The 17,816-nt window shown below is 42.4% G+C and overlaps 1 protein-coding gene across 2 annotated transcripts in view; it reads left to right on the top strand.

Annotated features, from left to right (window-relative positions):
- LOC122788119 (P43 5S RNA-binding protein-like) overlaps positions 1–17,816 on the top strand; it is a 292,075-nt gene that overhangs the window by 150,786 nt on the left and 123,473 nt on the right. For both annotated transcript variants that reach the window (XM_044055057.1, XM_044055056.1), the window contains exon 7: positions 16,223–16,449. In XM_044055057.1, coding sequence (XP_043910992.1) covers positions 16,223–16,449 — 227 coding nt within the window. The remainder of the gene's footprint in view (positions 1–16,222; positions 16,450–17,816) is intronic.

Below are 17,816 nucleotides of genomic sequence, written 5' to 3'. Positions count from 1 at the left end.
GATGATATCATTTTTATAGAAACATACAATTCCTTTGTGTCACAGGAAAATACAGTGCTACCTTACCTTGTGCTTTAATAGCAACTGTGTTAAAAAAAAAAAAATAAAATAAATAAATAAATTTTCCCAGGTCTCATTGACCCCTAGGGGGATAGTAATTAATAAACCCCCGTATGCTGTTGGTATGGCCATACAAACCCAGTAGTTCGAAACATTAAAAGTCTCTGCGTACACACATCTAATTGCCTGATAAGTGTTAAGTTCGGATGCCAGTCTGTTTGGTTCATTACGTCTAATCAGTTCAACCTTTGTGGCAGGAAAAAGGAACTGCCACAACAAGAAAATATTGCAATAAAAACGATCCTACAAGTTTTCTGAGGTTGCTCAATGTCTACTTGCTCTGTACCTGGCTATTTTGTTAAACAGTAACAGTTTTTGTCCAGTTCAAAGTTTTTAACCAGTTTTCAGTGCGTCAAATGAATCCAGGAAGCTCGTTCCGCGATCTTACTGCAGTGGGTATCGACGGTAGTACTTAGTACGGACCTTCCCACTTCTGAGAACTCCCAATTTTTCCGCTTCACAATCTTCACCCAGACCCAGGTGCCTGGGGCTACTGGTGCTTCCGATTTCAGTTGCTCTATCTGAAACTGAATTTAACTGCAAAAGTTTATTCAAAAATCTCCTCGTATATCCTGCAAGTGAACTGTCGGCTTCCTGCTCTGTAGACATGAGAGGCTTCCACTGAGGTGTATAATATGCCCTCCCAAACAGTTTCAAAAGGAGTTAATCCCTTTACATTTGGAACTGTTCTCATACTCAACAGTGCTAAAGGCAAACAGTGCACCCAGTTTTTCTGTGTCTCCGCTATCAACTTCCTAAGTTTGTTCTTCAATACCCCATTATGCCTCTCTACTAGCCCTGCAGATTGGGGGTGATGAGCGCAGTGGTTCTTTAACGATATTCCAAAATAGCGACAGTTGCTGAATCGTTTGGTTCATGAAATGTGTCCTGTTATCACTATAAATCTTTTCCGGTATACCAAATCTGGGTATAATCTCTCTAACTAGGACCTTTGCAACAGTAGCTGCATCTGGATTTTTAGTTGGAAACGCTTCTACCCATTTGGAAAACGTGTCTAATAAGGCAATACTACTTAGTTTCGCATTTATTCAATTCTATGAAATCCATACAAATAGTATGGAATGGATACGGTGGTGTAGGAAAATCATGCTTAGGCTTCAACGCCCCCTGTGCATGATGCTTGTTACAGACATGGCATGCTGCACAAAAAATTTTTATATAATTGGTAAATCCATAGGTTGTAAATACTCGATTCACTAACTGTACCATCCCCCCTGTTGAGACATGGCTCTGCCCATGGCTTAACAATGCTGCATATCTAAACAAATTAGATTGCAAAATCAGTTTCTTTTCCTTGGCGATGTACAGTCCATTTTCGTGGATTGCTCCTAGTTTTATCCACTTCTGTTTCTCTGTGTCTGCATTGTTTTTAACATTTCTAAATCTAGTTTCTGTAGCTGAGGCTGCCTGCTTTGCAGCTGTATCAGCCCGTGCATTACCTTTTGAAATTCTATTCTGTTTCGTATGAGCTACGCATTTGCAAATAGCTACTTAGGTAACTGAATTGAATCTAATAAGTCTAAAATAAGTTGTGCATGATCGGTTTACCAGTAGATGTTATCATTCCTCTATTTTTCCACTGTTGTGCAAAAACATGTACAGTAGTAAAAGCATACTGACGGTCAGTATAAATGTTCACTTTCTTACCTATTGCTAAGGTACATGCCCTTGTTAAGGCAATCAATTCTGCCGCTTGTGCAGATAAGTTGTGTGGTAAAGATTTTGCTTCTAAAGTTTCAGCATCAAACGACTGCATACCCCACTAGGTTCTAGGTTCTGTCCTGTAGGACCCCTCCTGCACGAGCCATCCACATAGCATGTCACCTCAGCATCATCCAAGGGAACATCCATAAGGTCCTGTCTAGGCAACGTCTTTTGCTCAATCTCCTGCAGGCAGCAGTGTGGTTTGCCATCTGCAGGGGTTGGAAGCAAAGTTGACTGATTCAAAGTTGTGCATCGTTCAATTGTCATATGAGGTTGGCTCGACAGTATGGTCATACAGGAAAGATGCCTAGCTGGAGAAAGATATGCTACTTTTTCTTGCAGTAAAATAATTGCGACTGCATGAGGCATCAATGTGAGAGGGTGGAACAACACTACTGAGGCTGAAGTCTGCACTGCCATTGCAGCTGCAACTGCTGCTTGTACACAGTGGGGCAAAGATCGCGCCACTGGGTCCAACTGTAATGAATAGTAAGCTATGGGGAGTTTTGTCCCCATGTTGCTGTGTCAATACTGATGTCCTATAACCTTGCTTACAATCTACAGTTTGGATAAACTGTGATAGCATCATCCTTAGTTCTAGGATTACCAAACTATCAATTGTTTCAGCTTCCAGAAAGCTGCTTCTGCTTCAGGTGTCCATTGTAATAAATCTTGTGCTGCCATCAGCTTTTTAAATATTAAATCTGCCAGTGGAGCAGATTCCAAAGCATAGTTTGGTATCCAACTCAGACAAAAATTAGTAGTTCCCAGGAAGGACATTTCCTTTTTGGTAGTTGGTCTAGGTGCTTGTAAAATTGCTGTTTTCCTGTCTTCGTCTAATATTCTACCTTCTTGGGATATTACATATCCCAAGTACTTAACTTGTTTTCTCCAAAGCTGTAACTTATCTTTGTTTACTTTGTGACCTTGAGTAGCTAAAAATTGTAATAAAGCTATTGTCCTTTTTGCATTTTTGCTGGGTGGGGGCTGCCAGCAGAATGTCGTTTAAAGTAGAATTTGACTACCTTTTGGTGGGACAAATCCCACCAGGTTGCTTGCCATTTTCTGTGCAAATATTGCTGGAATTTCACAATAACCCTGCGGTAATCTTGTATGTGTACCGCTTTTCCTGAAATGTAAATGCAAACCAATATTGGCTGTCAGGGTGTATCTGTATCGAGAAAAATGTCTACCACTGAAATATTTTTGCTCTGGCTTTAAATCCTTCAGTAAGGTGTGTGGATCTGGCACAGTAGGTGCCCTGGGTATAACTGCATTATTTACAGCTTGTAAGTCTTAGACCATACGCCATTCCCCGTTTGCTTTCTTGACCAGAAATAAAGGTGTATTACATGGTGAATCAGGAGATTCTATTGACTCCTTCCTTAAGTAAGGCTGCTATGATGGGCTTGATTCCTACCTCTGCATCCTTTGTCAAGGGATACTGTCTTTTCTGGGGTCTGAATGCTGACTTTGGCGTTATGGTAACTGGTCCTGCTGTTCGTACAAGTCCTACATCTGATTTCCCTGCTGACCAGAGAATATCTGGTACGTCTTGGAAGGCTTTTTCCTCTTCCAATAAGAGTAATACTCTGCTATTCTCAGTAGCCTGTGAGTGTACAGCTGGGTGTGTCTGTAATCCAATTTCATTTCTGTTGCTGTACTCCTTGTTCAGAGAGCTCTAATTCTGTCTGCTTCTCCCACCTTGTGACTTCTTCTCCCACCTTGTGACTTTTTCACCCAAGTCTGCCCATTTCAAAGCTTTGTTAAACTACCATGTGGCAGTCTATTAGATTTGTAAAGTGCTAAAAATTCTTGGGGCAATGAACAGCTTGCTACACTGTTCCCCTCTGCATCCCAGTACAAGTTTCGCAATACTAGCCTGTTTGAATGGTTCTGAAAATTCCTGTTCATAATCTTCATCAGGTCCTGGTCCCATAATGCAACAAATGCTGTTTGTCAATGTCTAGGGAGGGGGACTTGCTGATGGCTACGTTCATCAGTTCTTCGGTTACTGCCCCTGGACCAGTCGTAACCAAATCCTGGTTGTACCAATAATACATTTCACTCCGGTCGCACTACAAAAGTATCCATTTGTTGCTGTGCTTCCATACCCTGCATGGTTGGAACTACAGCTATGCCAAATATCTGCATCAAATCTCTACCCAAAAGATTTACTGGGCATTTTGCAGAAACTACAATTTTACTTTACTTTTCTGGGTCATCCCTGAAACGGGATCTGTTATGTCATGGGAGAGTGGCACCCGATACAGCTGTCCATTGGCTGCTTTCACTAGTATATAATCTGGTGATTCTGTATCTTCTGGTAACTTGGAAGGGTGTGTCAGGGTCCGTGAAGCCCCGAGTCACACAAATTTAACTTCCCTGAGTCACACAACTTCCCTCCCTTCTACTAGAAGTGTCACTTGAGTTTGAACTAGGTCTAAAATTTCATTTTCTTCTATGTCTGTGTATTCATATATCCTCTACCCCTTTCATGTATATCCTCTACCCCTTGTCACATCCTCTACTCCTATCACATTTTCACTTACCTTTCCCTGCTCACTCTCTTCCAATGATTCCTGACCATCATAGTCATTCCTCATCTTCCTTATTTTCTGTGGTTGCCTTCTTGTTTAGCCTGCAATCCCTCGCTAAATGTCCTTTTTTCCCCTTACTTAAAACATTCACCCTTTCTTCCTTTTCTCAATCTTCTGATAGTTTGTCAGATTGCTTATTTCCCTGGGTATTTTTCTTACTCTTTTTTTCCCAGCTTGTACTACAAATACTTCTTTTTTCTTTTTACTATTAAAATATCTTTCTGCATGTCTAGCATATTCAAGTAATGGCTGTAATCTACTTGTTCGATCTACCATATGCTTCGAAATAAAGCTGCTAATGGGAGTTGTACTACCCTTCACGAATGCATTCTTTAACTGTTCATATGAGGAATCTTGAGTCTGGTTTTCTGGTATCTGCATTCCGCAGTGATTATTAAAACACTCAGCAGTCTAGCATAAACTGTTTCACCTTCCTGTTGAATGCATTGATTAATGAAAGTCCAATCAGCCCTAGGCTTCCACTTTTCAGAGACTGTCAGACCTCTTACTCTGCCATCCAATTCTGCAATAGTATGTGGGAGTGGTCTAAGTTGTGCGTCACGAGGATTCCAGTCTCCACTAATCATGTGCCAATCTGGACCCACAATCTGTCTAACTACTTTTTCTACTTCCTCTCCATTTAAATGGTAACTTAATCTCATACCCTGTAAGTCTTCTAAAAATTTTTTAAAATTCACTTTTGGGTGGGGAATACCTTTGTGGCTTTCCGGATATCTTCCAGTGTCCACTGTCTATAAACTGTCAGATCCCGTCCTGCCTGAGGATTCGGTGGACATATCTCTTCTTCACTCATAGCCTGTGATGCTCTATTTAATTCATTTAATTCAATCTCCCTCAAGTTGCGTGTCCAAGACCTAGTCTCGATAGGATCCCTGACAAACTGCTGTGCTTTTGCAGGGACAGCTGGGTATAGCAGAGGTGGATCAGGTCCGTCCACTTGCTTCATATTCTGGTAACAGAAGTGGAGGGGGCCGAAAGAGGGGCTGTTGCTATTACTAAGTTATTGTTTTCTTTGTCTAAGAACATTCTTTGAATTTTTAATTATCTGCTCCCTGCAATTTGCTTTCTCAAGCCACCTATGTGCCCGAGGGACTCCTAATTGTCTCAACTTTTTTTAGTTGACCTTTTGCGTCTATTTTTAACTAGTTTCATAAGTGCAAGTTTATCTAAATTATCCTCTAATTTATACTTATTGACCCATTTGTTGTAATATTTAACATTATCGGCACGCTGTAATTGCATATACTTCGAGTCTTCAATTAGGGGCGTGTCCCAGGAACTTTTGTGCACCGATTTCCCATTGCTGTCTTAGCTAAGCTGTAAATTGTTATGTAACCCTTCCTATCACGTGGTACCACAAATCTATACCTTTTCGATGTTTATCTAGAATAACTGTATACCTATTCTGATGTTCTTCGTCTCCCATTGCTGCAGTCCTGACATATGGGTATTCCGCTGTCCACCATCGGCCCGAATACCAAAGGGCTAGAACCGGCGTCGGTCATCGGCGCCCGAGACTGACGTCAGTACGTGTCAGTACAAATGCGCATGACCGACGCCATAACCTCAGTCTTTCTTGCCGCATGGTCCTAAGCAGAAGCAGAATTTGCAAGTGCCGTTCGGCGTTCTGGAATTGTCGGTTTTCGAGTTTCAGACCGGAGACCATGTTGGGCTAAGTACCCCATTGGGGACACTTTTGTCTTTTTCTTGCCTCAGTATTGACGGATGTCAGAAAAAGTTAATAACTGTATTTCTTGTGGGAAACTGATTCCTCATGGGGGTTACCATTCACTCTGCATTCCTTGTTTAGGGCCTGAGCACGACGTTGTTGGGTGTCGCTTTTGTGCTACTTTTACAAGTGTACTATTAAACGTCGGTTGGACTGTGCTAGGCTGGTGTTTGGTAAACGTAATTATAACATGCCGTTGGATTCTCCGACGACTGGTTCTTCTAAGAAACGCAAAGAAATGTCTTTGCGGTCCAAACAGGGTGAGGCGTCCACTCCGGACGCAGATTCTGTAGTACCACTGGCTTCTTCAGCGGCTCCTTCTGAAAGTTTACCTGAGTCTCAAGGGGAGCCTTTGTTACTGCAGGAAGTGGCTTCTCCTGTGTTAGGCCAGGCTGAGGGTGCTTCTCTGTCAGTGGTTCCCTCCCCTCATAGGGTAGTTAGGCCTCCTCCTTCTCAAAGCAAAAGCCATTCTAAGTCTAAGTCTGCCCCTGCTGGTGCTAGTCCCCAGGGTCCAGCTCCTAGGAAGCACATGTTAAAGATGGCTGAAGATTTGATAACTTTAATTAGGGGTTCTATGCCCCCCCCTGAGAAGAGGCCCAGGGTACAGACAGAGTTGGAGGGTTTGGTTCAGTCTTCCAATGAGTCAGATTCTTCTGTGGAAGAACTTCTGGATTTCCCTCCCTGTTCTGATTCGGAGGCTGAGGACACTACTCCCTCTGCGTCCCCTCCAGAAGATTTTTCTTTCTCTGAGATTTTGCATTCCATGAGGGAACATTTCGAATGGGAAGGCCAGGATTATTCTGATTCTTGTAAAAGGCTAAGAGAATTCTTGTTTTGCCTCAGCATAGGCCCTTGGCTATCCCTCCTGTACTGGATGTTGTTCAGGATGTTTTTTCTGAGGCTGCCCTTAACCCAGATTCTCTGCCTCCTGCCCCGGTTAAACCAGATAGATACTACAGGGTTCCGGAAGCTCACAAGTACTTATATAAGGGTCCTAGGGCTGATCCAGAAACTATTACTCAAGGCCACAAAGGTGTTAGGGCTTCTGTGGTTAAGAATCCAGTTCCTCTGGACAAGGATGCTAGGGCCCTGGATAGGTGGGGTAAAAACTGTATACCTCTTCTACTTTGGCTATGAGAGCTTTAGTTTCATATGCTCAGGTATCAAAATTATTTGCTGGGCCAATTGAAATGTAAAGTAGATGCTTTAGCTGAAGGTATTGAATGTAAGGAGCTTCAGGATTTGGTGCATGCTTCAGACCAAGTTGGTAAGCATTCTTTGCAGTGTGGTTTTGATGCTTTACAGGCTTCTTCCAGGGTGGCTGCTACTAGTTCAGTTGTTCGCAGGCATGCCTGGCTTAAAGATCAGACCTTGTCAGAGCATGTTAAGGCTCGAATTATGGATGCTCCTCTGCAATCTGATGTTCTTTTTGGCCCTCCAGTAGAGTCAGTTTTGAAAAAAATGGAGGAAAAAGCTAAGTCTATGCAGATTCTGCCTTGCTGGCAGCTCCTCTAGGAGGAAAACTGGGACTTTTCAAAAGGAATTGGCATTTGGTTAGCCAAGACAAATGGGTATTGGACATAATACATCGAGGCTACAAATTTTATTTTCACACATTCCCTCCTTTCAAAGGTATGCCGGATGTGCCTCATCAGCAAAGACTGGAAGCACAGGCACAACTTTCTTCTCTGCTTCAGTTGGGAGCAATACAGGAAGTACCTCCTGCAGAAAGGGGCACAGGGTTTTATTCCTGTGTTTTAGTGCCAAAGAAAGGAAATACTTGGAGACCATTCTAAACACCTTTCTGGAAATTCCAAAATTCAAGATGTTAACACTGCAACAGCTGTTACCTATGTTGGGCAAAGATCACTGGATGGTGACTCTATCTCAAAGTAGCCTATCTTCACATTCCTATCAGGCCCAGTTGCAGGAAATTCCTGAGATTTCGGAATGGGAATTTGCATTATCAGTTCTCTGCATTGCCCTTTGGCTTGTCTACTGCACCCAGGGTATTCACAAAAGTCCTGGCTCCAGTAATAGCTTTTCTCAGACTAAAAGGAATTTATCCTTATCTGGACGACTGTTTGAGTCTGGCTCAAGGCAAGCACGAACTTCTTCAACATCTGCAGTATGTAATGACAGTTTTAAGATGCCTAGGGTATTCTGTGAACGAAATAAAGTCCAGTCTAGTACCCTCACAAGAGATGTGTTTTCTGGGTGTAAGACTGAACACAGCTGCTCAGATGGCATTTCTTACCCCGGACAAACAAAGAAATCTTCACCTATACTTCCAACAGTTATCAGTAATGTCCAGGCTGACTGCAGGGACAGTCTTTCCAGCCTTGGGGTTCCTGGCATCTTGCATTCTAGTACTTCCCAATGCCAAACTGCATATGAGGAAGCTGCAATGGTATCTCAAAAGCGTTTGGACTCTACACAGCCACGATTTGGACACTGTCATTCGGATTCTGCCTTGCATTCAGAAAGAATTTGTGTGGTGGGCTCAGGAATGTCACCTAAACAAGGGACTCTCTGTGACCCAACCAGAGGCAAGTCAGATATTAACGACAGACTCCTCTGAGTCAGCCTGGGGAGCTCATTTCACAGGAAAATGGATTCAAGACCTTTGGCCCCCAGAGCTACTTCACTTGTATATCAACATGAAAGAGATGCTGGCAGTTCAATTTGCTTTGGAAGCATTCAAGGGCCTACTTCAACCAGGACTGGTGTTGATTCGAACAGACAACACGACTGTCATGTGGTACATCAACAAGCAGGGGGGGAACTCATTCTTACCCTCTTTGCAGACAAGCAATGCTGTTATGGGAAACTGCTTTAAATCTGCACATCACTCTTCGAGCACAGTTTCTGCCAGGTGCACAAAATTCTTTAGCAGATGTTCTAAGCAGACAGATTGTGGATCCTCACGAATGGAAGTTGGACCCTCAGGTATTTCTTCAGTTGACCATGGCTTGGGGAACTCCAGACATAGATCTGTTCGCTTCTCCTCTGAATTTCCAACTGCCACTGTTTTGCACAAGGCTGTTTCATCCAACAGCCTGGAAAATAGATGCACTATCCTTCAGTTGGAGCAACCTTCACGTGTAGGCTTTTCCTCCCTTGCCTCTTCTTCCAAAGGTACTGTTGAAAGTCAGGAGGGACAAACCTTGCATGATCCTTATAGCACCGGATTGGCCTCGTCAGCATTGGTACCCTCTGTTGAGGAGCTTAATTCATGGGACACCTTGGCCATTACCACAGATTCCTCACTTATTGTCTCAGGAAAACAATCATTTTCTCAATGTCAGGGTGCAATCCCTACACCTGACAGCCTGGCGCATTCTGTTTTAAAGGAGGGCCTTTAGCTCCCTCAAGTTTTGGATGTTATTTTGGAAGCCCGGCGACCTAGTACTCGAAAGGTTTATGCTGATAAATGGAAGAGATTTTTTCTTTGGAGTTCAGCTAAAGGCTTTGATGTCAAATTGCCTAATTTGAGTTGTACATTGCAATATTTGACTGTATTGTTGGACAAGGGTTTGTCCTTCTCTTCTGTAAAAGTGCATGCTGCAGCTATTTCTGCTCACTATGATTGTGACCCTCCTTTATTTTCTCATCCATTGGTTAAACAGTTTCTTAGAGGGGCACAATATCAGACACCCACGGAGGGCTCCTACTCCTACCTGGGATCTTACTTTTGTTTTGGAAACGCTGACTCTGCCTCCTTTTGAACCTGCAGCTACAGCTGAATTGCAGTTGTCTTGGAAGACTGCTTTTTTATTGGCTGTTACTTCTGCTAGAAGGGTATCTGAATTACAGGCCCTCATGGCAGTGGAACCTTTTCTGATTTTTCACAATGACAGTTTCCTTACGTGCTAATCCTACTTTTCTGCCTAAAGTGATTTCTAATGTGGCGTTGAACCAATCTATACATTTGCCTACTTTTTATGCTAACCCCCAAAATGAAGGGGAAACAGTTTTGCATTCTTCGGATGTGCATAGGCAGTTGAGGTATTATTTGAGCAGAACCAAAGAGTTCAGAAGATCTCAACAATTATTTGTTTCTTTTGCTTTGACTTCACGAGGGAAACCTGTCTCGAAACAAACTATTTCCAAGTGGATTGGCCATTGTATTGCTTTTTGTTACTCTCATCATGGAGAGGATGTTCCGGCTAGGATCAGGCCTCATTCTACTAGGGCTACGGCCACTTCTACTGCTTTTTTGAGAGGGGTAGCTACTAAAGACATTCTAGAAGCAGCTACTTGGAATTCTGTACATACCTTTACAAAGCATTATCATTTCCTCTTTATTCTAGGTCTAGGGCTGGGTTTGCCACTGCAATCTTACAGGGCATGTCAGCAGCTCCTAATGCTATTTAGTTGACCAGCCTCCCTTTTTTCCGTTGCTCTGGGATTCTACCCATATGTCAGGACTGCAGCAATGGGAGACTAAGAACATAGTACAGTTTTGTACCTACCATAAATGTAGATGTTCGAGGATCTCCATTGCTGCAGTCCAATTTTCCCTCCCTCCTCCTTTTTCTTTTTAGGTTGGGGTTTGGGTGGTGTTTTTTACATTCTGACGTCTGAGGCAAGAAAGACTGAGGTTATGGCGTCGGTCATGCGGATTTGTACTGACGTCAGTCTCTGGCACCGATGACCGACGCCAGTTCTAGCCCTTTGGTATTCGGGCCGATGGTGGACAGCGGAATACCCATATGTCAGGACTGCAGCAATGGAGATCCTCTAACATCTACATTTATGGTAGGTACAAAACTGTACTTTTCCCTGATCTATGACAAAAACAGTAACCCCTTTTTCTGTCCCTGATCTGCATATGCAAATCTACCTGATAAAAAAACAGTTCTGTACTTAGTCCCTGATCTTAAAACAGAAATAAGGTAATTCCTCCTTACCTGACCCTCCGTGAGTTGATCCACCGGATCGTTGACTCTTCCTCCAATCCCATATCAAACAGTGGCTGGCCTCTTTCGAACGACAATTCAGTCGGAGGTCTTTCAAAACAGAAGAGCTGATTTGGCCTCTTCTCCATACGGATGCATGCCACCAGGCCCAATCCTGACCTAAGCCTAGAGTGAGAGATACGTATCCGGCTCGAAGGACCAATCTGTCAAAGGAAAAATATACTTTAAAAATTATCAAAACATGGTAGGTTCAGGTTAATCTTGCAAGGAGACAAAAACGTGCTAATAGTTTGTCTAACCAGAAACAGGAAATGCATTCATTTTTATAGATTCTCAAATTAATCCTGTCCTACCATGCTGACGTAACAGATAACCACCTTTTCGTCATCTGCTGACCATCTTTCCCATGAATTTCTGCTGATTTAAAACAATTTTTGTGTGAAACTTCCTGAGGAAAACATGGCCTTGGTTACTTTCAGTTAGATACTTATGTTACATTCAATATACTATGGCTAAATCCAGCACAATGCTAGCAGTTCATTTCTCTAATAATCCTTTGTCTATTTTATCTCTAAATTACTGCGCTGCAGAGGTTCCCATCCTCTGGACAAGGCTGTTCTAGAATCATTACATTTATAATATAAGGCATTGTTCATTTACTTTGACCTAGCAGATAAACACCTGCTTCTCAAGTACATTTCCACAAGGCATAAACAAGAATATTGCTGAGCTAGCAGTTGCAAGTTGCCCTCTGACCTAGTAAGTTTCAGAAAGCATACTGCAGTTTTCAAAAAGCATCTTTTTCAGTCTCTCTCAACTCAATTTGTATAAAACACAGTGCATGAAAAATAGAATGAAAAGCGTATTAAAATATTTGGATTATTAATTTGGCATTAAGCATACACACATTAATACATATTTTTCTAACAGGAGGAAAGAGCCTTTACCCGCAGCTGAAAGCTTAGTGGTGCCAGGTGCAAACCATCTCTGCCAAAGCAGTGAGGTTAGTCAACCATGGCTTACCAAGCTGACAATGGATCTCTTTGAAACCAGAAAACAAAGCCAATTGAAGTCTATCCATTTTATGTTTATACTGTGGCCGCCTAGGTAAAGGTAGTATGCTGCTCAAGGCTAGGGACCTACACATACTGAGCTCAATCATGTCTTTTCCTATAGTCCAGTGAGGTATGTCTTGGGTCATTCACTCAAACATGAACTATGGCAGTCATAATGGTACTCGTTGCTCAGACCTGAGTGCATGTGTGATTTGACTAAGCCTGGCACTGGACAGGCAGCTGACCATGACTTTCTCCTTGAATAACCTAGTGAGTGGGACATTCTCACTATTTCGTCTCCAATGACGAAATGTTGCGCCTTACAGGCATGGTAAGTAAGACACTGGTGTTACTATGTTTCATGGGTGCTGTGGAAACTTGTAGCAGTCTTGTTTTGAAGTCTTTTTTCTTGAACCTCTGTGTTAGATCTAGATTTGAGGAAATACTAGATCAGTTTAAACAAATATGATCCAACAGTGGTAGTCCTAAGAACAGGATTGAGTTTAGCAAGGGAAGATCAGACTGCGGTGCTAACCACCTTGTGAAGCTTGGCAGTGGGGCTGTCTTGTCAATCATCTTTCATGTAGCTTTCAACCAAGAGTCATATGCAAAGCTTGCATTAACAGTCATCATTGTTTTTAGGGTAAGGCATCGAACAGGATGGAATCGTTGAGTTGGTGGATACTGATTCACTCTCTGCAAGTGCAGAACTGCACTTTTACATGAGTAAGAATCTCTTCTGGTTACCTCCATGGGGGTGGGGTGCAATAGCGGATTATGCTGTGGTTGCCTCTGGGCAGAGGGTTTTGCTAGGGAAGTCCTTGATTAGATTTCTTGATGGAAGCCTGTAAGAAGAATGGCTTCAGTAGTACTGGTGCTGAAGCTGTTTTGGTGAAACATACGGTCTCAGATTCCACTATCTGTGAAGGACTAGCACCATGTATAACATTTTGCAGCTATGGTAGTAGGTGTTTTTCCTTTATTTTTAAGTGGGGTGACTTCTAGATTTAGCAGTAAGGGCAGTTCAGAAGGATGCCTTGACATCTCTGTGCAGGAAAGTGGAAACAAGGGAGGTGTCTCGGGTACTTGTCTAGTATTGTGGCAGTATCCAATTTCCATTTTGGTGCCAGCCACGACAGTTATCCCACAGTGATTCAGGCCTGTCACTGTGACGTTTGTGTGCTACTTGGCCTATTAGTTGCCAGCAGCTGAAGTCATGGGACATTACCTCTCGTCATTCCCAAGCATCTCTGATATGCTGTACAGCTGAAGAGAATTTAAAGTGCATTCAAGTTTTGTGATTCACACTCCCCTGGATAGCAGGGGTGACTGAGGATGCAGACATGTACTTCCTCAGTCTTGTGCTCATGTTTGTGTGAGGGATCACTAGAGATTAGAATGGTATGGATTATGTGGGATTGCTGTTGAGACGCTTGTACAAGGATTGTGGGATTGCTGTTGAGACACTTGTACAAGGCCTGATAGTATGTCCAGCACGTCCACTTTTCAGAATGGACTACACATCCTCAGCTCTGTTCTCATGTTGCTGCCAAAAAGGAGCTGGATGTCCCTGGGAGGATTTCTGAATTGGATGACTTTTAGAATCTTTGACATAACATTGAGTTTGTTTATCCTATAGAACAAATTTAGGACCTGGAAAAATATGGCAATGAGATGATACAGCAGAGAAGGGTCCGTTTTAGTTGGCCACCAACTTAACTATTGAGCTCTGCCACCTTGGACGTTTTATGTAGGAATCTGCCAATTCTGCCTTCAGTTTTGTAGATGCAGAACAATCCACATGGGTGGATTCCTGAAGTGAGGGAGCTTACAAATAAGGTGGTTACTGCTGTGGAGAACTGTTCTCCCTTGCTTAGCATTACTGTAGTACTATGAAAATAGAAGGGGTCAAAGAGTAGATGATTGGAAGAAAGTACCAGTAAAAAGGCTACATATTTAATGGTCAGCGAGTGGTTAACAAGTAGGTTGGAATATAGTGGTTAATAACTGAACCTGAAATTTCATAATGGCCTCTTCTGATCTTCAGCAGGATGGGAGTCTTCCCGGTACGAAGATAAGCTACACTCTCTCGGCTGAAGTGCTATACATAGCTTGGAGAAAATGAGTGCATCTGGCAGAAATCTATTTTCATTGGGGGGGGGGGGGGGGCATAAAAATCGCATACGTTTTTTTGCTCCATTATCAAGTTATGCTGTCTTCACTCCTTGCACAAATTCCAAAAATTTGGGGCAAAAGGCTGAGGTGGATTAAACCTACTATTGCTTCTAATTCGGAATAAGCTTTTCTTGTAGAGAGCACCTATTGGCATTTTGTGGAATTACCCAGACAAATTAATTTTACGTATTTGTAGGAGGGAGATCTCTGTACAGGAGGCCTTGGAGCTGCTGTGGCAGTTGAATGGTGTGTTGCACAAGATACGGTTCTAAGACTTTGGTATTTAGAGTTCCCAGTCAGAAGAGGAATCGTGCAAGAACTCCAGACATGAGACTGAGACGGCTGGAAGGGTGGCCCGTAATGCAGTCTTAAGCAAAATTCTATGAAATAGAAATCTGAGTAACTTGGGATGTTTCCTCCCCCAGGACATGTCAGTAAAAAGTGGTGTCTGTTTCAAGAACCGAGGCAGGGTTTAACTGCATTGTGACCATGGCACCTAATCTCAGTTCTTTAATACTTCATAGTTCTGTAAATTCCAGTTCAGGAAGCAGCTGCATCTATACAGTGTATGCATAAAAGTGAAAAATACATGCATGTTTTATTTTTTCCTTAATTTCATGTTATAAGCTTAGCCTTTTAAACTGATTCGGTATTAATTTATAATGCATTTTTGCACAGCTCCACAGCTTGCAGTAGAGAGGGTATGAAGACTTATTGCCATAAAGATTTTGTTCCTGTTGTCTCAGTGGTCTGGAGTTTGACTTTAGTGCCAGTCAAAGGAGAGGTGAGACTGTGCAGTCGGCAGCTGCTGTATCCTGGATTTGGTGGGTGTTGACATCTGGGAATCCATAAGGTGAAGGCTGCAATGCCCTTACTGACATGCCAGTTTATTTGAATGGCTTGCTAGCATTCAGTAGCAAGCTAGCACTGATGTTTTAGACCTGTAGTAAAGGGTGTGACAAAGGATGAAGGCTGTTTTGAGCATTAAAAAGGTCTGTTTTTCTGAAAACATTGCAATTTTTGCTGCTTTGCTTTGGTGTAGAGTTGCTGTCTACAGACTTTTTGTCCTGGACAGTTGGCCCATCCTTTTTCACCAGATGGAATAAGACATGGTTTAACTAGCATGTGACAGTACCAGCAGGTTGCTGTGCTGTAGGTTGACCACATTTGGCCTTCTGCCTGGTACTGCAAGGGAAGCAGATCCCGAGCATGCAATCCTGATCTGTGCTGTAAGGCACTGTAGGCTTTCCCCTTTTTTCTTGGACAGGTCTGTCTGCATCTCAAACATGTACACCTCTGCCTTCTTGAGGCAAGTAAACTCCACCCTTCATTCCCCTTTGCACTCTACCCACTAACTCATGGGCAGTTAATTGAACCCCCCCCCCCCTTGACTAGGTTGCAGTTGAGGCTTTGTCCATCTACACTGAGACCAGGGTGCTCTGCTGAAATGTGTTCTGGTGTATGAACTACCATTTGAAAAGTGCATAGCCAGCATTGGGCATAGACCAACTAAGCAGCAGCCTAGGGTGACACTCTAGCAGGGATGCTTTTCAGCATTTGGTGCAAGTAGACCAGGATGGGAGCACTGAGTGGTGGTGGTGGGGTGCCATAAAGCATTTTTGCCTAGGGTACTAGATGACCTAAGGCTGCTCCTGGTCAGGTGCAGTTTCTAAATTAGCCTACACAGAAGTTTTGTTGCCTGTAATTTTGTAGTAGAATTCAGTTAACGCACGCAGCATTCTAATGGAAATTATCACAATGAACTTAAAAACCGAGCTTTTAAAAGGAGTTAAATGTCAACTGATCATGGTTATGAATTTGTGCTTTAGATATTGTAAAACTGGAGTTACATTAAAAACTTTACTCTCCCTCCAGCTGAATATAAGTGTATAAAGTGCGATAAGACTTTCAAGAAGAGAATTGCATTGCTTAGGCACAGAAGAAGCCATGCATTACCTAAACCACCACTGATGTGTCCAAAGGGCTGCAAGGATCCATTCACCACACTTTTTAATCTCCAGCACCACATCAGATCCAAGCACATCTGCCTCCAGAAGTATCGTTGCTACTACCCAACATGCGAGAAATCTTTTGTGATGCGGGTAAGACTGAATTTTGTAACTTTCCAGTTAATGTCCTAAAATGCATTGTGTGCACCAGACAGAATTTAATTAGAATGGTTGTGGTCAAAGGTGCCCCTTGATGGTAGATGCATGGGTACCTAGTTATAACCTGTGTAATTAGTGACTTCTACTGCGATGCTTGGGGGAAGCATGAGTTTGTCATTTGGTACATTGAACTCAGCTAATACTATACCCTAACCAAGCCAAACTTCTATTCCAGCTGACTAACCACACCCCACACCTACATCCTCATTTAATATTGCATCTAACAAGAAAACTCTTTTGTAATTCATACCAAACTCCTAGGAGTTGAAATGGACTGCAACATGAGCTTTGACATATTTCTCTCTCAACATTAAAGACACACAAAAAAACTAGCATGTCAATCTGACAGCACTAGGGCAAAAATAGCACACACATCTTAGGTCCACAGTCCTAACCAATCTTAGGACATCCGATATAATTTAAACCTAACCTATTTTAACAAGATTGCAAAATGTCACCAGTAGCTTGCATCCCACATCACTGCTCAGCCCTTGAACAACTCCACTGGCTTGAACTTCCTCATCTCCTCTACAACCAACTTGATAAAATTCTTTATCACCCTAAGAAACCCCCTAGCATTACAAAGCCTTTTACATTGCTATGAAAGTACTAGGGCCTTACCCTCCAATAAACATGGTCAAAAAGCGAACTCAGCTGGAGCCTCCCTCTATTCACACTATATAATGAGTGGAACACACTGCCCACAAGCATAGCTACTACATCCCTATCTCAGTTTAAAAACTCTAAAAGCACATTTACAAACCAATTGGATTTGTAACTGTGACTCCTAGGCTATTTCCTCCTTCCACTGGCTCTCTGGGTAAACACCCTCCCTTACTGTTTAGGCATTAAATCTTTTAATGCATGTTTTCTTCATCCCTCTATCTACTACCTCTTAAGTATAGATATTAAGTATACCTCCTACTAAAAGTGCTTTGGCGTTCTGACATTTTGCTATACAACATAAGGTGTTACAGCCCTCTTAATCATAGGTATTGTCAAACATTTTCTTAATTTTTGTATTGTCATTTAAAAAATATGAAATGTCCTGTTGCTGCACCTGTGAAAATTTAGATTATGTAATCTATTTTATGTGGAGCATTTCTTTCGGGGCCTCTGCTGAAAAAGGACTCTTCTTATCTTGATTCCCTTCAAGCCTAAAGACTAAATAGGAGGACAAAGGCCCAAAAAAGACTTGTTTTAAATATTGCTCTTCTAAACTTGGTTGTTGGAATAACAGGTTTTGTTGGCATGCATTTTTCTGAAGGATAGTCTGAAACATGTCACTTGGTGACTTCAAT

This window comes from Protopterus annectens, chromosome 13.part0 (genome assembly GCF_019279795.1).
Source record: "Protopterus annectens isolate FY-2018-M chromosome 13.part0, PAN1.0, whole genome shotgun sequence".
Classification (NCBI taxonomy): Eukaryota; Metazoa; Chordata; order Ceratodontiformes; family Protopteridae; genus Protopterus; species Protopterus annectens.
Note: the sequence above shows the minus strand (reverse complement) of the source record. Positions and strands in the feature narration are given on the sequence as shown.